A 24,837-nucleotide genomic window follows, 5' to 3' on the forward strand; every position below is an offset into this window, starting at 1 on the left:
CTTTTTTTTAGGAGGCTTTAAGGCTATGTTCACACATTGCGTTTTTTCTAGCTTTTTTTATTTTTCTGAAGTTAAACCTGATCTCTTGCCAGGAAGGTTTCTTTGGGATTTTGCTTTGTTTTTTGCTTGTATTTTGCTGCGTTTTTTTGCTGCTGTTTTTTCACTGTCCCTTTTTGTCTCTTCATGCATGTACATAAAGTTCAGTGAAAGAAAAAAAATAAAATCTCATTCTATTCCATCAGGTTTTGGCACAAAAAACGCTGAAAAAACTGACGCCTGAGTTTTTGGTGCGTTTTTTTTCACCACCCGTTACTGACAATGGGTGAAAAACGCTGAAAGTGACATGCTCTATTGAGCAAAAGACCATGCAAAGCACAAAATACTGATCAAACAAAAACCAAGCTGTGTGCATGAAATTTCTGGAATTTCATTGACTTTGCTGGTACTGTAAGGCTATGTTCACACATGTTGTGTTTTTTTTCTGCTGCTACCTTTTTTCTGGCAGGAAAACAGCGGCGTTAAAAACACAGATGTTGTTGCGTTTTTTTTGACCACCCATTACTTCCTATGGGTGAAAAAACGCTGCAAAAACGCTGAAAGAAGTGACATGCTCTATTTTCCAAAAACACAACCAAATCACAAAATATGCAGCAAAAAAAACAAAACGTGTGAACAGAGAATTCCGGTTTCTCATAAACTTTGCTGGTTCTGCAAAACACAGTTGAAAATTTGCATAAATATCTGCAGCAAAAATACGCTGCAAAACCTAACGTGTGTGAACATAGCCCAAAAGGCAGCTGAAAAAAAAAGGCAAGAAATCCCACTTATTAAACCTGACAGGGCACACCTGTGAAGTGAAGACCATTTCCGGTGACTACCTCTTGAAGCTCATCAAGAGAATGCCAAGAGTGTGCAAAGCAGTCATCAAAGCAAAAGGTGGCTACTTTGAAGAACCTAGAATATAAGACATATTTTCAGTTGTTTCACACTTTTTTGTTAAGTATATAATTCCACATGTGTTAATTCATAGTTTTGATGCCTTCAGTGTGAATGTACAATTTTCAAAGTCATGAAAATTCAGAAAAATCTTTAAATGAGAAGGTGTGTCCAAACTTTTGGTCTGTACTATGTATATGTGTATATGTATGTATATATATATATATATATATATATATATATATATATATATATATATATATATATATATATATATATATATATATATATATATATATATATATATATATATATATATTACACTGACAAATGGTGTAAAGGCCATAAATGTGCATTGAGCGTTACGCTTTTTATTTGTTTTGAATGATTTATGTTATGTAATACCGAATATACTTTATTTTTTTATTTTATCTAAAACTTTTTTTTTTTTTTCTTTGCACAGTGACTTGCATCTGCAATCATTTAATAATTAGTCCTATATATGCCAATACTTGGGTATGTTGAGCTGTGGCTGGGAATCACAGGAGTACCTACATGGCCGTGAGGGAATGGCAACCATTTGTTTGTCCATGATTGCATCGCAAGGTGGGAAAGGCAGGTGCCAGCTGTATGGAAACGGATGCTGTGACGGCCATATTAGTTGCCTCCCAGTTTTCCTAGTTAATTTTTTTTGCATTTCATAATTACAGAGGATTTTTTTTTTTTTAAGTGACTTTTAGGGTCTTTTACTTGTTTTACATGACGGAGCATTTCGGTATATTGCATTGGCGTCTCATTAATATTACTATTTATTATCTATTTATTTTTTTTACTATTATTTTTTTACTATTTATTTTTTACTATTTAATGGTGAAGGTGGAGAGGTTTTGAAGTTAAACTGGTGCCAGTCTTTCCCACTAAAGGTATCTCGTCACCATCCATAGCAGAGCCATGGGAAACCACAATCGCCAGACACTGGCGAAATAACCTGCAATAGCTTTTAGATGACTAGCGATGTGAAATGCGTGTCTGTCCGATTTTAGGTGAACTGCTGTGTGAAATACTCGTCCCAAAAACGATGATAGCGGAAGGTTTTTATCTAGATGTGTAATAATTTTAATATTAGCAAATACCTCCAATTAGAAATGTAGTATAGTTCTTCTGATAAGCTATGTCTTTTTCCTCATGTGTAGGGCATTGTACTAGCATAGGTATCCATGGTTACGACCACTAGCAATTAGCTAACTGTCACTATATCAGTGGTCGTAACCATGGATACATGAGGAAAGAGACATGGCGAATCAGAAAAACTATACTACATTTCTAATTGGAGGTATTTCCTAATATTATTATTATTACACCTACTACATATTGGGATAGGATCATGGAGATGGGAATACCTCTTTAATAAGTTTTTCATGTCCTTCTGTGTCAAGATTCTGCCCTAATGCTTCACATTACAGACGTTGTGATGATTTGATCGCCGGCGGTCATAAATACCCCGTTTTATGTATTTTCTTTATTCTTGTACCTTCCGTTAACGTTTTTTCTGTATTGATCTATTCCAGCCTTTCCACCCCATGGTAAACCTCGAGTGCTCCAAAGACTTCAGGCCGTTCCTGTGTGCTCTCTATGCGCCCGTCTGCACTGAATATGGCCGGGTCACCCTCCCTTGCCGAAGGTTATGCCAGCGGGCGTACAATGATTGCCGCAAGCTCATGGATATGTTTGGCGTGTCGTGGCCAGAAGAGATGGAGTGTAGCCGGTAATTTAGTTCTCAAATCCATTGCTAAGGTCTAAGTAAAAGACGTGAAAAAAATCAATGTTGCAAGATCTCATCCCTAACTTAAAAAAAACTGGGGTGCCCATGACAACACTTCTAGTATAGAAGATCGTTGGGCTTCGTAGAAACCAGTCAGGGGCGGACATATCATTGGTGCAACCTGTGCGGCCGTACATGGGCCCAAGAGGTAAGGGGGCCCATTTCTACCTCCAAAGCAGGTGCAATTTTGCATTTTTAGGAGCTCTTGAGCTGCAAAGGGCCCATATATTGTTCTTGCACAGGGGCCCAGTCATAGCTGATATATAATTTAGTTGGATTATGATTGGTTATTTTAAAGCTCATTGTCCCACTGGTAACACCAATGGCGTAGCGTGGATTGCAAGCGCAAGTAACCAAGAAATAAAGCCCCCTTTAAAGCACCTAATGCAACCCAAGTAACTCCTTTTAGAAAGTATTAATGCCCAATTAGCGCCCATTAAAAAATAATGATGCATCTTCAGTGCCCCTCTAAAACTAATCCTATTATCTTTGTGCTACCCCAACCGCAAAAAAATAAAGTTTATACTCCTCTAATCTCTTCTCCCTGCACACATAGCCTGACCCGTACAGGTGGAGCAATATAGGGGCATCTTTTCGCCGCCTGGCCAAGGCGCAGACATCTTGTAGGCTATACGCCAACTTATAGGACAAGGGGTGGTGGGGCAGGGAACCTATAATTTGCTCTACAAGATCCAACTCTGTGTCATCTTGGTGGCTCTCGCTAGAATGACGCTCGTCAGAAGCCCAAGACATGTGCATTGGGTAAACGGTGGCCTCTGCTGTGTTGACAATGGTCCCTTGCGCCATTTCTCCAATGCATTTTACGCCACATCCGGCCACCTATAATATGGCAGTCGTTTCGCATTAACGTTTAAAAGTATTGGGTCCTCAGGAGAGGTAGCAGAGCTCAGGGAATGCAGATTCTTGCATCATTGTGACCGTCAACCCTAATGGATAGATCCGTGTGAAGAATACTCTTTTTTTTTTTTTTTTTTTTTATGGCCGGCCTGAAGGTCGAGGTAGAGACAGCTGAGAGACAGTCTCTTACTATAAATTACTCCAAAGGAGAAAGGTCACGACAGTACCAATCCCCATGTAATGTGCCTGAAACTAAATACTTTGTCATGGTTATAAATTTTTGGGGGCTTGACCAGAATCCTCCGTCTGATATATAGTGTAAAGTGATGTGAAACGCGCTGGACTCCTCTACCGTCTTAACCTTTCCAGTTATAGTCCTCACCCCAAGAAAATGGCCGAATGGCCCTACTGGGCTTGTTTTAGAATTTTTTAACTATTTATTATCTTCACCAAAACTGGTCAAAACGCGCAGTGCCCAACCCCTAAACTACATGATATGGGGTTCATGGTGGAGCAATTCTGTACACGTATTTATCAAGTTGAACATTTTGCAAAAAAGGCAAAAAAATGATGTCTCCCTACAACCGTCTGGATGAGGTTTTTTTTTTATTATTTTAAATTGAGGTGTAAGTTTTTGTGGAATTGCAGTAATTACTTTTTTTTTTTTTTACATATGATACATATAAGAGAAGTGTCTTCTACACTAAGAGGATTTGGATGGTCTGAAACTGGACACCACCTGTTATGTTGGCCCCTGCTGCCTCAAAAATAACTCTTGTGGTAGGGAAGGGGGTGGGGGACACAAGTGTGGATAAATCACCCTGAGAGCATGTCCTTGTACGTGGGGCAGGTCAGGTCACCGAAGGGAGCAGATTGTTCAACAGTAAAGCAAAACTGGAAATGGTGATGAAACTCGACAGCCTAAAGCCAGCCATATACATTAGACTAATGATGCCTGAACCTGCCAATATCAACAGGATAGACAGACTATCTAATATATATAGAGGCTCTAGACGACTGACGGTCTGGAGAGATGTCGATCCGACATGTCTGATTGCGGACTGTCGGATCGCATTGTTCTCCCTGACGCAAGCCATCGGCCCAACGCGTTAGTCGGCAGCTTTCTCAGAGACCACACCGGAGCGCTCGGCCGAACGGGCGCTCATATGTTCGGGGAAGTCAGCCGAGATGTCGGTCGGCCGAACGAGCGCTCCTACGATCGGGGGAGTCAGCGGAGGTGGCCGTCGGCCGAATAGGCGCTCATATGTTCAGGGGAGTCAGCTATGCTGTCGGTCGGCCGAACGGGCGCTCATATGTTCGGGGAAGTCAGCCAAGATGTCGGTCGGCCGAACGAGCGCTCCTACGATCGGGGGAGTCAGCGGAGATGGCCGTCCGCCGAATAGGTTCTCATATGTTCAGGGGAGTCAGCTGGGATGTCGGTTGGCCGGACAATCTTTCGGCAGACAGACATCTAATATGTATGACCAGCTTAAAGCCAGGGATACAGTCTGCTCATCCGAGCTCTGATCGGCGAAATTACAAGTTAAAAGGTACTCGTTTAAGCACTTTTCACATAGGACAATGGAAAATGTATAGGAACCAAAAGATTGGTACTACAACCTGGATTTACACTTTCTACCAAGAGCGATGATTTTAGGGTCCTCTTAAATAATCCAGGTGGCTGATGCCGGGCACTTATCATCAATATAGCAAGTCTCGCTATGGTGAAGATTGTAACCCTGGCTTTAGGCTGTCGCGTTTTATCACCATTTCCAAATTTTGCTTTACTGATGATCAATCTCTCCTTCCGGTTGGACCATTATGCAATGGCACAGAGCCTTACGTAAAAAATGGAATATTTGGGCAAATGCTGGTCGCATCTATGAATTTAGCAAAACGGCAGATGTTGAAGAAGACATCTTGGTAACTGCATGTCTTATTTTTGCATTGTAGGTTCCCCGATTGTGACGAGCCCTATCCCCGTCTGGTAGACATCAGCTTTTCCAGTGAGCCTACGGACATTACCCCTCTAGCAGTGCAAAAAGACTACGGCTTCTGGTGTCCTCGGGAGCTAAAAATTGAGCCAGATTTGGGTTACTCATTTCTAGGAGTACGTGACTGCTCTCCACCCTGCCCACACATGTACTTCCGAAGAGAAGAACTCTCATTTGCTCGATACTTTATCGGAGTGATATCCATAGTTTGTCTCTCTGCCACCCTTTTCACCTTTTTGACATTTCTTATCGATGTAACAAGATTTCGGTACCCCGAGAGGCCTATCATATTTTACGCTGTCTGCTACATGATGGTGTCGTTGATCTTCTTCATTGGGTTCTTATTAGAAGACCGTGTAGCATGCAACTCGGCCAGCACCAGCAAATACAAGGCTTCTACCGTGACCCAAGGATCTCACAACAAGGCCTGCACCATGCTCTTCATGGTCCTCTACTTCTTCACCATGGCTGGTAGCGTTTGGTGGGTCATCCTTACCATTACTTGGTTTCTAGCTGCCGTTCCAAAATGGGGGAGTGAAGCCATTGAGAAGAAAGCACTATTATTTCACGCCAGTGCATGGGGCATCCCAGGAACCTTAACCATCATCTTACTAGCCATGAACAAAATCGAAGGAGACAACATCAGCGGTGTGTGTTTTGTAGGCCTCTACGATGTCCACGCCTTGAGATACTTCGTCCTGGCCCCTCTCTGCCTGAACGTCGTGGTCGGGGTGTCTCTCCTTTTGGCTGGGATTATTTCATTGAACCGAGTACGGATTGAAATTCCATTAGAAAAGGAAAACCAGGACAAACTGGTGAAATTTATGATCCGCATCGGGGTCTTCAGCGTACTTTACCTCGTGCCCCTTTTGATCGTGATTGGCTGCTATTTTTACGAGCAGGCATATCGAGGGGTTTGGGAGACCACATGGATCCAAGAACGTTGCAAGGAATATCACATACCATGCCCCTACCAGGTAAGCGTTTAAAGGGTTGTTCTCATGGGATTCAAAGTGGTTTCCTGGACTATACTATTGAGGGTCTCCCTTTTAAGTCTCCCCGCACACCACCAACTAGCTGGCTGAAGCGGCTTCAGTGTTTCGACAAGCGCTTCCATGTCTTCCAGCTCCTGGTGAATTATTCTGAGCTGCAATACCTGGCACAGCCACTACCAAATGTATGGTGCTGTACTGGTAAAAGCGTTTCAAAACCCATTAAGTCAACTGATCGATGATGGTGCCGTAACTGAGCCCTCACCAAGAATTTTTGGTAAAAATAAAGGATTCTTGACCAGATCATCTTGGAGCGTGGTCTAGGGCCTTGATTTAAGCCCTTTTCAGGTGTATATTGATCTTGAGGGATTTTTTTTTTATTTGGAAACATTTTTCAAACTTTTTTTAATTTTTTTTTTTTTTTAAATGCCCTATAAACTCCAGTTCTTCATCCAAACCCACCTGTCCTTTTGTGCTTCAAAAATCCTATTTATATAAGCTTACCATTGGGGGACCCCTGTTTACTTTCTGATCAGATCAGTTGTGATCAAGGAAAACCAGGCAAAGCAACTCTTCAATTTACCTACAGCTCCACCCCTGGAGGAAGAAGGTATTACACTTTTTTTTTTTTTTCCTCACTGAAATCAATGAAATGTACTTGTAATATACAAATACGCTGAGTCCTTCAGAGCTAGAGATTCTTTTTTTTATTTCTGCTACGATATTATAAGCCTTTAGGTGCAGGTCTCCGTTAAGGAAAAATGCAATAAATGGCACATTAAGATTCCTTTTACTTTTTTATCTTAATTATTGCCTACAGTAGACACGATGAAGTTTTAATACCTCCGGCCCGCTCCCAGTCTTGGATATAATAAGAATGGGAGGATTGTTTCCTTTCCTGGCCTCTGCTTTTAAGGCACTCCGCACCGGTCTTGGTAAATAAACCTGGTACGGAGCACTCTCATCATACAGAACATAAGAGGACGGTATTATGTTTCAGCACACAATGGCAGTAACATTAATGCCGGCCAGTGTTTACTCTGTAAACTCATCAGACGGGCGTTTCTGCTTTTTTTTTTTTTCTATAAAAATCTTACAAAAATCCTCCAGATCACGATTAGATGACCAGATTATAGAGTAGGAAAAAGGAGCCTTCTACCACCTCGTTCCCACCCACCAAAATAAAAACTTCCATCATGCTACCTATGGTTATCAATCTATCAACTATATAGCAGATTTATTTATATCATATATTATTTAAACATAAAATTATTTGTAAATTTACTTGACAGCACTATATGGCGGTATACTGTGAGAACTGTACAGTACAGGCACTGTATGGCGGCATTAGACTATTTTCGAACTGTCAGAAATAATAATAAAAAATCCTTCACAAGGGGTCACTACTGATATTAAATCTGCTGTATCACAGACTGCCCCGGTATTCTGCACAGACTTGTTTTAAGATCAGCCATCCGCAAGGAAGATTTTTCTTTTTTCATCAAAGTATTTATTAAGGAAGTTGTCCACTTTAAAAAGAAATATCTACGTTGTGGCGGGACGCATGCACGATAGTAGAGACGCTGAGGATGCCGCATCTAACGGGAGGATCGGACTGCTCTGGTCCGGTAGTCACGGGCTGGACCAGGCCCCTGCGAATCATTTTGCACAACTCCATCATATAAAACTTATAAATATACGGTACTCATCAGGTGGACTGATCTTTAGATCCCCTCTGGCGCGTGTGGTTCGTCTCCACTTCCAACTCTGGCAAGAGTTTCCAATGCCGGCACAAGCTAACTCTTCTGTCTGTTCATCTGCCATGATATAAATGGAGACTGGCTTAGCCATTCAAATCAGCTAGTCAGCCAGCCCCCTTCACACTCAGCTCTGGTGATATAGAAGGCTGACTCCTGTATCGAGCACCCGCTGGAAATAAAGCTGACGGGACCACCGCTGATATCTTTCTTAATACGAGTATATTTTTATTTCTAACATATTTTTTTTTTTTTAAGTGGAAAACTTCTCTGTTTCCTATTTGATTGTCATTTTCAGCCTGTCCTCTAGATGTCAGCGCAGCAGACTACAATATAGTACAGCATGTCATTTTACAGCCTGCTGTGAAAAGTAATACATGGCTTCATTATTAGTAACAGGTGGTCGTTTGTTTGCAGAACCCCATTACTTATTCTCCACCTGCCCGTAGACCTGATATATGATGGCGGTAATACTTTTTGTACTACTGAAGACCTTTCTATATGGAAGGAGGGCAGTCCGGAGGTCTCGGCACTAAAGGGACCAACCCAAAAATTCCTATTTGTGACTGATGATTGGGTGGCAGATCTAAAGACGGGGGGGTCACAATGGAGGAGGATTAATGGCCTCTGCAACAATCGATCCGGGGCCCGTGCCTGAAAGAGGCCCGTGAGGATGAGAAAGGAGGCTGTTTGATGTCTATAAGCAAATATCATTGAGCTGCCAGAGATTACCTGGGCTCCGGGGTCAATATCAAGGCGCGAGGGCCGGTGAGGGGTTATCGGGCGGCTTTGAAGAACATCGGTGACTGCGTCATATATATTAAGTCATTCTCCTGCCTCTTGTGTAATCTATTGTTCTCTGTTATCAGCCATTTCAAGCTAGGGAGAGGCCGCCTGTAGTGTTCTTCAATGGGATGAGTAATCAGAAGTGCAGACCCCTCTCTGCTCCCCACGGCCCCCTCTTCAGACCAGTAGATACATCCGCGTGTGACCGATATCAGGCGCTCCTTGCACACGAGGACACCGGAGGCGTCTCGGGGTGATTGACATTAATAGGGCGAGCGTTACCAGCAATGATTTGTTATGATGCTTGGGTTGTAGACCATTAGCGGGCAAACAAGTTGTTAGACAAGTTCTGACGTTTCCCTTGTGGAGTGAATTACTGGGATTAGCACAGATTTATCGCTCTGCTCCGGCCGATGTAACCAGCCACGTGCCGTACAGCAATACACTACACACCGCCGGTCATATGTAAGGGTGGGGGGCTGTCATTGTTATGGGGGATCTGTGGATGACGCACTGTTATTGGGGATCTGTGGATGACGCACTGTTATGGGGGATCTGTGGATGACGCACTGTTATGGGGGATCTGTGGATGACGCCCTGTTATGGGGGATCTGTGGATGACGCCCTGTTATGGGGGATCTGTGGATGACGCCCTGTTATGGGGGATCTGGGGATGACGCCCTGTTATGGGGGATCTGCGGGTGACGCCCTGTTGTGGGTCATCTGCGGGTGACGCGTCGTTGTGGGTCATCTGCGGGTGACGCGTCGTTGTTGGTCATCTGCGGGTGTCGCCATTGCCCAGAGCCCCAATACCAGGTTATGGATCTCATGTGGCCTCTTGATCCTAGTAATCTGGACAGGGTCTACCTGGAAGCTTCCCCAGGATCTTTAGTGAGTGCAGCTGTGCTCCCAGTGGCGGCATAATATAAAAAAACACAGAAAAATAATTGGATAATAAAAAGATAATTACACAATTTTGTTTTTTTTCTGCTTCCCAATAAAACAATGGACCTTGGAAAACACACACAACTTTCCCTGTATGAGCAGTCATTTCATTTTTTTACTTTTTGAAGTTTATATATATTTTATTTACTTTTTGTAAATTATGTTTAAGTTTAATTCTATTTTTTTTTCTTACGTTTTTTTTTTTTTTAAGAAATTATAATTTTTTATTTAGTATTTTATTTTAATTGTATTATGGTTATGAATAAAATAACAGTAATAAAATAAAAATATAAATAATATAATATAAAAATAGTACTAGCAATAAATAATTTCTTGAAAAAGACTTGTAAAAAAAATTAAATAATTTTTTTTTTTTTACAAGTTTTTTTCCAAGAAATTATTATTTTTTTATTTTATTACTATTTTGTTTTATTATTATTATTATATTACTAATAATATTAGTAAAGTAAAATTAAAATACTAAAAAATAATACTAATAATAAAATAAGATTTATTATTTTTTATTATTTTAGTTTTACGTTTTTATTTATTTCCTTTTTTTTCCATTTTTTTACATGTACCCAGCAGCTCAGGAAGCCAGGTCGCATACTGAGCTGTGATTTAGATAATTTCCATAGCTCAGTAGACGCGCGCTGGAAACAGGATGTCATTAAAGTGACAGCGCTCCATTATAGTAACCGGTCTTCCCTATCTCAACATGGCGTCCAGATAAACATAGACGTAACAACAGACACCTGCATCCTCCTTGTAGTCCAAGCCAGGCAACAAGTCCAGGCTTTTAATGGTTAATTCCTTGCCGCTGCCTACTGGAGCAGCAGAATGTGTTGCAGCCCCAATGTGAGGGGGGCTGATGTCTCCGAGGAACAGATGAGCATCGAGTATATACTACTCCCTGCATACATGGCGCAGATGCTGTGAAACTGAATCTACTCTTCCCATGATCCATTGTTATCAGCGCTACTATTTCTCCATTCGCTTTGTCCAAATTCAGGACTTTAATCATACCCATGTTGCCATCATATCTGCGACGGAGTAATAATCCCCCCAGGGTTGTCCAGAGCTGATGTCGCCTTTTACACCATTCTCTGATATTACAAGGACAATGTTGTGATCATGCGGCGTGAAACGCGTGGCTGAGGTTCTGCAGCTCTGTATACTCTGATGTAAACTGTATACATTCCCTACAGGCTCCTGTCACACTAATCACCAGAGATCGTTAACCAGAACTTTCTTTTAATCTAAATATATTCTCTGTGTAACCAAAATACTCGACGCGTTTCAAGCCTTAAATATAAAGCATTGAATCGGTGTTAGCCTTACAGAGCCCTCCAAAAATAGAAAAAATATATACATTCCTGAGTCTTGGCTTTAGGTTAAATGGTCGTCTGTGCAGTACTTTTTTTTTTTTTTTATTGATGCTTTCCCCTATATACTACCCAAAATAACCGTGCCCAAATGTGGGACGGTTCATGCATCCAGGATCAGACATCGGTGTCCTTTCTGGGTGCGTATGTCATCCATGTCCGTGGGGCCCCCATCATTGGTGCAATATGATATCGCCCATCTATGTATGTTCTATGGAGGTCCGGCTGCTGGGACCTCCACTGATCTTGAGAACGGGTTTGAATGGAGCAGTAGTGAGCATGTGCGACCACAACTCCTACAGAAAATGAAGCAGTGGTCGCACATGCTCACTACTGCTCTATTCAAGCCCGTTCTCAGGATCAATGGAGGTCTCAGCAGCCGGACCTCAAGTGGTCATACATGTGTCATCTATCTTATGCTGATAAATGTCTGATCTCTGGGGTTTCCAGGTTCTAAGACCACCACTAATCCTGAGAACAGGGGTCTCGAAGCTCTCTGTGTGAATGGAGTGCTAGTGAGCATGTGCGACCACTGCTCCCTTCACTGTCTATAGGCGGGGTGGTCACACATGTTCACTACTGCGCCACTCACAGAGAAGACTTTAGGACCCATGTCCTTGGGATTAGTGCTGGTTTTGGCAACTGGACCCCCAGTGATCATACATTAATCACCACAGAATAGATGATGCATGTATGATCACTTTAGGTCTGGCTGCTGAGACCTTCACCGAGGCCAAGAACGAGTAGCCAAAACTCTTGTATGTGCATGTGCGACCACCACTCCATTCACTGTCGATGGGGAGTGGTGGTCACAGAGGCTACATTCATAAAGAGGACTTTTGAACCCCTGTTCTCCTAATTAGTGGTTGTCTTAACTGGACCATCACCACAAGATAGACGATACATGAATATCTGGGTGGAACAGATGTTGGGACCCCAGTGGATCCCAAAAATGAGGTCCCACTGTGAATTTGAGCAGTAGTGGGTATGCGCGACCACAACTCCTCATTACAGCGACTATAGCGGTGGTGACACATGTCCACTATCGCACCATTTCAACAGGTGTCTTTGGAACCCCCTTTCCCAGGATTAGTGGAGGTCTCAGCAGCTTTTATGGTACCTTCTTTATGGGAGACCCAGGGAATTTTAAAGAATTTTCTTGGTCAAATATTCAGCTAAAAGATGATTGGTCACATCAATAATCTAGGCCGGCCCACGAGGTTCTGACATCTGCCAAGATATTCCTGGTGCTGACACCAGCCCCGATAAGGGCAGATCCTATACGTCTGCATCTTACATTGCGTCACCCATTTGTTTTTCTGGCACTGCGTGCTTTTATACTAAATGACAACGTATCAGCTGGGTTTATTAATGGAAGTGGCCGTTACTCCGCTGAGCATCTGGTGATGGCAGCCAATAATTGTTCGCCCCTATTGGGTAGATGGACTGCGGCTTTGTCTAGGAGTCTCCGTGCAGCAGCTGTTGGATGCTCTGCAGCGATCTCTGCGTACCTGCAGGGAGGGGGCGAGGGACGATTGTGCCATATGACCACAACAACATTTAATGATTATGTTGTCATCTGTTCCTTTAATTCTGTTGTGGTGCAGTGCGCTTGTTCTTTCCCTGCGGATAGGGAAGAGTTAATGTGGGAATGAAGAGGATCTCATCTACACAACGATCATGAATTATTCAGGTTACTCCCTTGAAGAAAAAGTCAACCCAAAAAGAAAAAATCCAAGAATTACACCGAAATATCCTTATTCACAAGGGTGCAAGGAAGCTGAGGTATAAGATGCTGTTTGATGGGGTCATTGCTCTAGTGGCGTTATTTGAAACATATGGGCGCCAATGCAAAATCTCCAACTGTCCCAGATATTTAATAATCTTGGTCGTCTTAGAAGGACCGTAGGGACCTTTTGGGTCCTCGTAGGCTCCAGGGCCCCTGGGTGAAACTGCAGCTGATGCACCCACTATAGTTACGCCCAGGTCATAAAAAAAGACGTCATTTTATACCAAAGAGGATGTAATTTTTTTGGGTAGAGATGAGCGAACCCGAACTTAAAAGTTCGGGGTTTGTATCAGACAGTTAGTGTCCGGTGCTAAATGCCGAACACTGGCTTCCCCCGATAGTCCGTTGCAGTGGTCTGAGTCCTGGGACAAGTCGGGGAGAGAGTAGTGTTGAGCCACCCCCGTAGTGTTCGGGTTCGGTTCGTCGAACACCGTGATGTTCGAGGAACTGTTCGTCCTTACCTTTCGATGGTTCCCAGGACAGCTCCAGCTCTGCTACATCGAGATGACAGGCTGGACCGCAGCAGAACGCTGCCATCCAGCCTGTCAACCTGCAGACACTGAGAAGAGCAGGCTTGCTTGCGCTCCTCAGTGTCTCGCTGTGACGGCATCCAGATGAGCCGAGGTCATGTCCAATGAACTCTGCTCACCTCATGCACGTCACTGACAGCGTGGGAAAATTCTCCTGCACTCAGCGCTTCAGCGTGGGAGAATTCTCACACTGAAGCGCTGAGTGCAGGAGAATTTTCCCACGCTGTCAGTGACGTGAACTCACCTTGGACATGAACTCACCTCATGCACGTCACTGACAGCGTGGGAAAATTCTCACGCTGAAGCGCTGAGTGCAGGAAAATTCTCCCACGCTGTCAGTGACGTGCATGAGGTGAGCTGAGTTCATTGGACATGAGCTCACCTCATGCACGTCACTGACAGCGTGGGAGAATTCTCCTGCACTCAGCGCTTCAGCGTGAGAATTTTCCCACGCTGTCAGTGACGTGCATGAGGTGAGCCGAGTTCATTGGACATGAACTCGGCTCATCTGGATGCCGTCACAGAGAGACGCTGAGGAGCGCAAGCATGCCTGCGCTTCTCAGTGTCTGCGGGATGACAGGCTGGATGGCAGCTTTCTGCTGCGGTCCAGCCTGTCATCTCGATGTAGCAGAGCTGAAGCTGTCGTGGGAACCATGGAAAGGTAAGGATGAGGTTGGTTTATTATTTTTCTTTTATTGCAGGAGATCATTGGCTTCAGCTGGAATGGGCGTGATGGTAAGTATGGTTTAATTTAGAACAATAAAGAATTGTGTCTTTATTTCAATTAAAGGACTTTATTCTGGGTGTTTGTGTTTTTTTTTTAACTTTGACTATGGGGTTAGTAATGGGGGTGTCTTATAGACGCCTCTCCATTACTAACCTGGGCTTGATGTCAGCTGGCATTATAAGCTGACATCAACCCCAGCCCTATTACCCCACTGCCACCGCTACAGGGCAGTGGGAAGAGCGAGGCTAAGTGCCAGAATTGGCGCTTCCTATGGATCTGCCATTTCTGGGGCGGCTGACGGCTGGTGTTTCTAGCCTGGGAGGGGGCCAATATTCATGGCACCCTTCCTGGGCTATTAATATCAGCCCCCAGCTGTCTGCCTAGCCTTTGCTAGCTATTAAAATAGGGGGGACCCCACGTCAATTTTTTGGGGAGTCCCCCATTTTAATAGCTAGTAAAGGCTAGGTATTCAGCTGGGGGCTGATATTAGTAGCCTGGGAAGCTCCGTGGGTATTACCCCTTCCCAGGCATCAAACATCTGCCCCAGCTGTCTGCTTAACCTCCGCTAGAGACTAAAATTATGGGGAACCCCACGCCATTTTTTTTTTAAATAAATCCTTTATTTTAACACTAAATGACAAGTACAGTAATCAACACTATCACTGTACTTCTTATATATGTGACTGACATGTTTCTATCTATCTAATCTATGTGTGCTGCTCTATTCTTTCTGTTCTAAATTGTCGGGTACCGATGCTGAATTGCCGGCCGGCTTTTTTAAAGAGACGGTGCATGAAAACACTAATATTTTTTTTAATAAATCCTTTATTTTAACACTAAATGACAAGTACAGTAAGCAACACTGTCACTGTACTTCATATATATGTGACTGACATGTTTCTATCTATCTAATCTATGTGTGAAGCTCTATTCTTTCGGTTCTAAATTGTCGGGTACTGGTGAATGCCGCTGCTGAATTGCTGGCTTTTCATGTTTCACTGTGAGCACTGTTCCCATCGATTTGGGCAATCACTCTAATGCCACAACCACCATGGCTGTGGCATTACAGTGAGTGGCAGACAATCCCTGCATGATTGGTGCTCTAAATAGCACCAGACATGCAGGACACGCTTTTGGTGCACGAACAGTTATCGAACATAACCTCGAACAGCCGAATTTTTTGCAAATCGTTCGGGTTCGTCGAACAACTCGAACACCGCCCAAAACAGCTCGAATTTGAGATTGGCGAACAGTTCTAGTCGAACACCGCTCATCTCTAGGAGAGAGAGAGAATTTTCCAGCACAAAAGTTCGGGTCTCCATTATTTTCAATGGGGTTCAAGTTCGGGTACAGTTTTGGTACCCGAACCGAACTTTGGAATAAAGGTCGGGTACCAGAAACTGAACTTCCGCTCATCCCTATTTATGGGGCAAGACTTTTGTGTAAGCTTTTATTGGCATTAAAAAATAAAAATAAAAAATTGACAAACTGTTCCGGCACGAAAATGTGCGATTTTTATATAATTTTGGGGAAATAGTTAAAAATGGCACTCGCCTGGAGATCAGGGGCGAGTGGCCAGAAGTCCAGGGTATGTGCACTGTTCCGGATGTTCAGCTCAACTTTATTTTTTTAAATTTTGTGCCTCCAAGAATTGTGAAGAATTTTGTGCCCCGGGTGGTACACCGCCATTCTACGCCACTGATTGGGCGTTGATGAATGTGAAACCACCCCAGACAGGCATATAAATATAGGCAGTTCTTCTGGTGGGTGTTGAAGTGTGTAAATTGACACGGTCCAGGCTGCTGCGCTACCTTTAAAAGCTGGAAATCCAAACATTTCCTACAGCAGCCCCTATTATGGGCAACTAATTTAAAGAGGCACCATCATGCAGCTTTTACAGAGAAGTTGCAACTAAAAATTCACTCTTTTGCCCAATGGGTATATCTGCCAGTACGTAGATGACTGTAGCATTTTTTTTAACTTTGTCTGTCTGGTTTTGTTCATGCCTCTAAGATCTAGCAAATCAGCGGAGAAATCGACCAAGGCTTGAATACAGTGCTGCTCACCATTATTGGCACCCCTTCATTTATTTAAATGACTATACAATATCTTCATAAATGTAAATGTACCAAAGTTATATCCTCAGGATTTTTTAATTAGTGGTCCAAAGTAATACAATAAAACATTGTTTTTAAACTTCCATGTTGCAATTTCAAAGAAGGAACAGAATAAACAGCATGCGCAGCAATAAAGGCCCCCCTAATTAATACCTGGTTGCCCCCCCTAATTAATACTTGGTTGCACACCCTTTGGCATTGCTGACAGCCTCCACACGTTTCTTGTAGCCATCTATAAGCTTCTTGCTCTTCTCAGCTGGAATTTTCTCCTTCTCTTCCTTTCCAGTTTGTTCAAGCTCTTGAATGTTTGCAGGTTCTTTTTCCCAATGGCAGATTTCTGCTCATCCCAAAGATTTTCAATGGGATTGAGGTCAGGACTTATTGCTGGACATTTTAAAACAGTCCATTTTTTCTTTTTCAACCATTCCTGTGTACTTTTGGATGTGTGCTTTGGGTCATTGTCTTGCTGGAGGACCCATGATATTTGACTCAAACCAAGTTTTCTTACACTGGGTACAGCATTTCGCTCTAAAATCTCTTGATAATTTTCTGATTTCATGATTCCTGTGAAATGGTCAAGGCCTCCAGTACCAGACGCAGCAAAGCATCCCCACAGCATTATGGATACTCCACCATGCTTTACTGTTGGTAAGGTTTTCTTTTCCGAATGAGCTTCATTGCACCATCTGTAAACAAACTGTTGCTTGGCATTGCCAAAAAGCTCTATTTTTGTTTCCACAGAACATTTTCCCAGAAGGATTGTGGTTTGTCAAGGTACTCTTTGGCAAATATCAGTCATTCCTTTTTATGTATTTTCTTCAGCAATGGTTTATTCCTTGGCCTTCGTACATAAAGCTCTACTTGGTTTAGTGTGCGGCGTATTGTACTTGTTGAAACCATGACCCCAGACTGTTCCAGGTTGGCTTTCAGGTCTTTGGATGTTTGACATAGTGTTTTTTACTCCATTCGAGCCACCTTCGAAGACATCTCTTGTCAATTTTCCTCTTTTCCCCACGTCCAGGGAGATTCTTGACTGTTCCATGCTTTGCAAACTTTTAAACATTGCGCACTGTTGAAACTGGGATACTAAGGTCTTTGGAGATGGTCTTATACCCTATGGAAGTCATGTGTTTGCTAATAATAGCAGTTCTGATGTCCTCAGACAGCTCCTTTGTCTTCACCATTGTGACAAAGGAACAGGGCCTACCATGTGGCTTTCTAAAACACTGAAGTCATCATTCATTGGCTAATTCATGTCACATGGGTACGACAATTAATCACAGGTGAATCTCTTTTGTGATTTACCACAGGCGAGTCAAAATGTGTTTCCATACTATATTAATATAAAGGTGCCAATACCAGTGACACAGCAGCTTTAGGTTTTTGCTATTTTTCCCTCCCATTGTTTTTTGTTGTAAATTATTGTTTATCATTTGCTCTTTTGTATTTAACACGAGTCTCTATACAAAAAACTGTTTCACTTGATTCATTTTTTTTCAGGAGAAATTCCACATTATGTACTTACACGTCATGGATGGCAATAACGAGGAGCAGGACTGTAAAATAGGAAAACATTCTGTGGTTCTCAGCTTTGCGCCAAGTTTGCCATTGACTTTAGCACAAGAGTTAGAAGTGTTCCGAGCCTTCAATCCTCCTGCAACTTTTACTGTTCACAAAACAATTCATGAAATTTGGAAAAGAGAAGATTTGGGTCATGTTCTGTTGGAAACTTTTCCTCTAGGTCTCCTCTTACCCTCCGACCTAATTCTCTGCACCCATTGCTGTATGATTTATACGGCGCAGCGTATGGGACCGGACATGTGTATATCCCCGGAGCTGGAGCTTTCTTGGGTAGATTGGAGGTCATGGAGAAACCTGAATTTCCAGTTTAGAGAAGCAGTTTTGACTGTTGATGTCTCTTTTTTTGCTGCAACACGATCCGCCGGTCTCGCTTTCAGGCTCGGGTTTTATCTGCACAACTTGAGACTATCGCTCCGCTCTCTCTCGAGGTGGCTGCGCAAAGTTTCGGAGAGCCGCCTACATAATGGAACTACTGGCAGAACTTTAAATTGGAGATTTTCTTCAAGTGTTTGGTTTCAGGACTGATAAGATTCAGCAAGTTCTTCTTGCATCTGACCGGGATAAAACCAAACTCCTCCACAATGGGGCTTCTTTATTGCCAGTTTTCTGCTAAAAGCCTAGTTCACAGCCAGGTCATTCTGATTGATTGTGATACCTGGCAACGCTCTGCAGAGTAGAAACGTAAAGGAATCCCAGAGTAATTGCCACCCTGATGGGATTTATTGAGTTAAGTGAATGGTATGTGCCAGTTTGGGGGATTTTTTTTATTGATGTTGTAGTACTTGTTATGACCTGAATGCAGGGTGGCGCTGTTTCATTATTTTTTTTTTTAGTGGGGGGAGGGGGGGGGGGTTATGAAGACAGGCGTTTCATGGGGGGGTTCATAGAAGCTTGCTGGAGTAAGTTGCATCATGCGTGTTTATTAATCGATTGGGCACATTTTAGGCTGCCCATAATATGCACTCTTAAACCTGCTACTTCTACTATATTTAATTTTCCCCTATAAATTATTGCAATCCTATTTAGGCCATAGTTAGCCATTGCCTCTCTTTTTTACTACCCGACTTTCATTTTTTATTAAATGTAAAATCGAAAAAAATTGCTCATTTTTTTGCTAAAAGCAAGTGTTAAAAATCTGCGTCTTTTTGCAATTTTTACTCAATCACCGTTTTTCTTGAAAGTGGGTCAGTCTCAATTTGAGCAGAACTTGCCCCAGAAATCTGTGTAAATTGCAACGGAAGCTTATTCCACTTGCGTCCGATTTCCGTTTATGGCACACAGACAGGCTCAATGTACTAAAGGGAAACCGTCAGCAGTTTTTTTTTTTTTTCTATGTTTTCTGAGAGCAGAGACCCTGATTCCAGTGATGCCTCACTTACTAGGTTGTGTTTTGCTGTTTTGATAAAATCAGTGTTTTATCAGCAGGAGATTATCACTACAGGACTAGGTGTCTTGTGCCTCCTGGTCCAGCCACACCCCCACCACTTATCAGCTCTCTGCCAATCAGTGGTGTGGGCGGGGTTATATACAGCTCAGCATTCCGAGCTCTGCTAGATCTGCAGTAGAGAAAACTGTGATTGTAGCACAACTGCCACACCCAAGGAAACTAAGTGACACATCGTCAGAATCAGGGTCTCAGCCCCTACATCAGACTACATAGCAAAAATCTGCTGAAAGATTCCCTTTAAGTGTGTTTCTTATCAAGTGGACTTCCCGTTGCGTGTGAAATGCCAGTCCCTCCAAAAAATATCTAAAATATAGCTCAACCTGGGATTCTACAAGATTACAAAATCAAGTCTGACTTCTTCCTAGAAGAACGCCCCACTTGTCCACAGGTTGTCTATGGTATTGCAGTAAAGCTCCATTGAAGTGGATGCAGCTGCGCTGTAATACCGTTCCTGTGATGCTGTTTTTTTTTTTTTTTTAGGGGGAAAAAAAGCAGCCATGTTTTCCTAACCTCACACATCCCCTTTAAGACTAAAGCTACTTGTGACATGCATTTATTAAAGCGAGACGTGAGTTACCTGCACTTGGACTGTTCTAGAAGCAGTCCCTTTCCTGCCAGCGGGAATCCGTTTAGACACGAGATTGGCCGTGATCCTATAACGCGCGGCGCGGCCCTACATTCTGGGAGACGCAGTGCTTTCAAGTGTTGTGCAAACACGGTGCTCCGTGCAGACATGGCACTGAATGACCTTACGATACAAGGTATCTCGGTGGGATAGTATCTTTTTAAAACTGGCAGAATTTTGAGTGCAGCTCTGGATGTAACTAGTAGATTTGAAGCACTTGTTAGGACACATATAGGCGACTGGATAGTGATTTATATATTCTATCCGGCCATGATGGGACTTGTAGTTCACCCACGTTGTGGGAGCTACAGGACAGGTAGGGCTGGGATACACCCAGACCGGATTTTAGTCTTTTTGGCTCCCGGGTTCCCTGTCGCTCAGGCTTTTCTGCAGTGCGATGATAATGAATGAATTCTCGGCGGTGGTGGCAGCGGCGCAGGTTCCTGCTTGTTACCCTCTTACAGGCTGATGCCAGGAGATGTTATTACTTCATTACCTCAGTTGTTGGCTTCTGGGTGAAATCGGTTAAAGGGCCACAAACCCTATTTTTGAAAGCTTAGAATGGTTCAGAAGTTTAATAAGAAAAGTGGGTGAAATGTTTCCGGAGGGTCTCTGCACTAGAGATACATTACATACAAAAGTGTCTGCAGACCGATACATTGTATCCGTTTTGTTTATGGCTGCGGTTCAGTTATTTGCCAAATCTGGTGCATCTTTAAAGGGAATATGATGTGATTTTTATTTTTGTATTATTTTTTATTATTACAACCTGCCATAAATTCCATTTTTTTTAACCCGATGTAAACGCCGATGTTCTCCTGAATCCGGCGATGTTTCTCTTATGCTCCTGCTCCTCTCCGTTCCTGAGATAAGGCCTCCTATTCCCTGTATATAAAACTAGCCTTTATAGCCAAGTGGGCGTGGTACTTGAATCTTCTATATGTTTTCTTGAGGACCATGCCCAATTGTCTCAAAAGACAAAATTATTATTGAGAAAGAGGTGGCCATATCTCAGGAACGGAGAGGAGCAGGAGCACAAAAAAAAACATCACCGGATTCAGGAGAACAGAAGAGTTTACACCAGGTAAAAATATTACATATTTATAGTGAGTGACAGGTCATCTGTAAAGGAGTTGTCCGGCCTTAGGCTACTAGTCTGTAGCCACTCTTATGTGACTACAGACTTGTGTATCCTCACAGCGCGCGCCCTGTACGCTGTGAGGAATCAAGTATGTGATTTGCATACATCCAGTCACATGCCTACTAGATGGGCGCAGCTTCAGTGCAAGTGTATTGAGCGAGGTCGGACACAGTCTAGTCGGAATGTGGCCGGAAGTATGTAAATTGCTCCCAGTGCCGGCACCAGGGAATCATCACCGTGTGCAGTGCGACTGCAGACTTGTAGACTAAGGCCGGACAACCCCTTGAAGTATAACATTTCTCCAGATTTCACATCACCTCCTATTGGATTTCGAAACTGAGGGGGGAAAAAAAGTCAGAATCCTAAATTTTCAGAGACCTAAAATAGCAAACAAAATACACATTTTTTTTGCATAAGAACAAATACAAAATTTGCAACTTTTTGACGCCAAAAAACTGCAGCAAAATTCTTGATAAATTTCTCCCAAAGTGTACTAGAAAGGTGTGTTCATAAATCAAAGATTAAAGGGATTACTCCATCGGGAACGTCTATAGTATATATGTATGGAACCCGTATCTATCTCAAACAAGAAGCCCCGTCACCGGCCGTTCAGGACCGCAAGGTAGCCGCGATGCAAAATGGGAAACTGATCCACGGGGTGGAGGTGCATTTATCCTGAATATGTGCGAATCCCAGATCCTGGCAGTGAGAGTGGAAAGCTCATATTGCACATTGTTATTGTAAGTCCACTGCTGGCATCACTAGTAGAGCGCTATTCTTACTGCTACACAAAGGCTTAGCGTGCAAAGATTTCTGCAGCTCGGCTAATTAGCAAATGCCTGTTTACAATCTTATCCTCCTCTGCCAGGAAGTGCACAATACATTGTCTTGGTAAAGAGGGTGGCGGTGCCCATAATCCGCTTGATACAGAGTATCAGACGTGATGTCTTGTTTGTGTGTCTCAGAAATCGGTTCAGGGCAGTTGAAGTTTAAAGAGACAGTGAAGAAGAATATAATATAATACTGCTCCTATATACAAGAATATAACTACTATAATACTGCTCCTATATACAAGAATATAACTACTATAATACTGCTCCTATATACAAGAATATAACTACTATAATACTGCTCCTATATACAAGAATATAACTACTATAATACTGCTCCTATATACAAGAATATAACTACTATAATACTGCTCCTATATACAAGAATATAACTACTATAATACTGCTCCTATATACAAGAATAGAACTACTATAATACTGCTCCTATATACAAGAATAGAACTACTATAATACTGCTCCTATATACAAGAATAGAACTACTATAATACTGCTCCTATATACAAGAATAGAACTACTATAATACTGCTCCTATATACAAGAATATAACTACTATAATACTGATCCTATATACAAGAATATAACTACTATAATACTGCTCCTATGTACAAGAATATAACTACTATAATACTGCTCCCTATGTACGAGAATATAACTACTATAATACTGCTCCTATGTACAAGAATATAACTACTATAATCCTGCCCCTATGTACAAGAATATACTACTATAATACTGCCCCTATGTACAAGAATATAACTACTATAATACTGCCCCCTATGTACAAGAATATAACTACTATAATACTGCTCCTATGTACAAGAATATAACTACTATAATACTGCCCCCTATGTACAAGAATATAACTACTATAATACTGTCCCCTATGTACAAGAATATAACTACTATAATACTGCCCCCTATGTACAAGAATATAACTACTATAATACTGCCCCTATATACAAGAATATATCTACTATAATACTGCCCCTATATACAAGAATAAAACTACTATAATACTGCCCCCTATGTACAAGAATATAACTACTATAATATTGACCCCTATGTACAAGAATATAACTACTATAATACTGCTCCTATGTACAAGAATATAACTACTATAATACTGCCCCTATGTACAAGAATATAACTACTATAACACTGCTCCTATGTACAAGAATATAACTACTATAATACTGCCCCCTATGTACAAGAATATAAGTACTATAATACTGCCCCCTATGTACAAGAATATAGCTACTATAATACTGCTCCCTATGTACAAGAATATAACTACTATAATACTGCCCCTATGTACAAGAATATAACTACTATAATACTGCCCCTATGTACAAGAATATAACTACTATAATACTGCCCCCTATGTACAAGAATATAACTACTATAATACTGCCCCCTATGTACAAGAATATAACTACTATAATACTGCTCCTATGTACAAGAATATAACTACTATAATACTGCTCCTATATACAAGAATAGAACTACTATAATACTGCTCCTATATACAAGAATAGAACTACTATAATACTGCTCCTATATACAAGAATAGAACTACTATAATACTGCTCCTATATACAAGAATAGAACTACTATAATACTGCTCCTATATACAAGAATATAACTACTATAATACTGATCCTATATACAAGAATATAACTACTATAATACTGCTCCTATGTACAAGAATATAACTACTATAATACTGCTCCCTATGTACGAGAATATAACTACTATAATACTGCTCCTATGTACAAGAATATAACTACTATAATCCTGCCCCTATGTACAAGAATATACTACTATAATACTGCCCCTATGTACAAGAATATAACTACTATAATACTGCCCCCTATGTACAAGAATATAACTACTATAATACTGCCCCCTATGTACAAGAATATAACTACTATAATACTGCTCCTATGTACAAGAATATAACTACTATAATACTGCCCCCTATGTACAAGAATATAACTACTATAATACTGTCCCCTATGTACAAGAATATAACTACTATAATACTGCCCCCTATGTACAAGAATATAACTACTATAATACTGCCCCTATATACAAGAATATATCTACTATAATACTGCCCCTATATACAAGAATAAAACTACTATAATACTGCCCCCTATGTACAAGAATATAACTACTATAATATTGACCCCTATGTACAAGAATATAACTACTATAATACTGCTCCTATGTACAAGAATATAACTACTATAATACTGCCCCTATGTACAAGAATATAACTACTATAACACTGCTCCTATGTACAAGAATATAACTACTATAATACTGCCCCCTATGTACAAGAATATAAGTACTATAATACTGCCCCCTATGTACAAGAATATAGCTACTATAATACTGCTCCCTATGTACAAGAATATAACTACTATAATACTGCCCCTATGTACAAGAATATAACTACTATAATACTGCCCCTATGTACAAGAATATAACTACTATAATACTGCCCCCTATGTACAAGAATATAACTACTATAATACTGCCCCCTATGTAC

At 41.8% G+C, this 24,837-nt stretch overlaps 1 protein-coding gene across 2 annotated transcripts in view; it reads left to right on the forward strand.

The window, feature by feature from the left end:
- The window catches only part of FZD3 (frizzled class receptor 3), a 65,553-nt gene that overhangs the window by 34,313 nt on the left and 6,403 nt on the right, over nucleotides 1-24,837 (forward strand). For both annotated transcript variants that reach the window (XM_073673873.1, XM_073673874.1), the window contains exons 3-4: nucleotides 2,505-2,701; nucleotides 5,570-6,587. In XM_073673873.1, the coding sequence (XP_073529974.1) occupies nucleotides 2,505-2,701; nucleotides 5,570-6,587 (1,215 nt within the window). The remainder of the gene's footprint in view (nucleotides 1-2,504; nucleotides 2,702-5,569; nucleotides 6,588-24,837) is intronic.

Source organism: Phyllobates terribilis, unplaced genomic scaffold (genome assembly GCF_046119375.1).
Source record: "Phyllobates terribilis strain yellow unplaced genomic scaffold, ASM4611937v1 Scaffold_3__8_contigs__length_932513732, whole genome shotgun sequence".
Classification (NCBI taxonomy): domain Eukaryota; kingdom Metazoa; phylum Chordata; class Amphibia; order Anura; family Dendrobatidae; genus Phyllobates; species Phyllobates terribilis.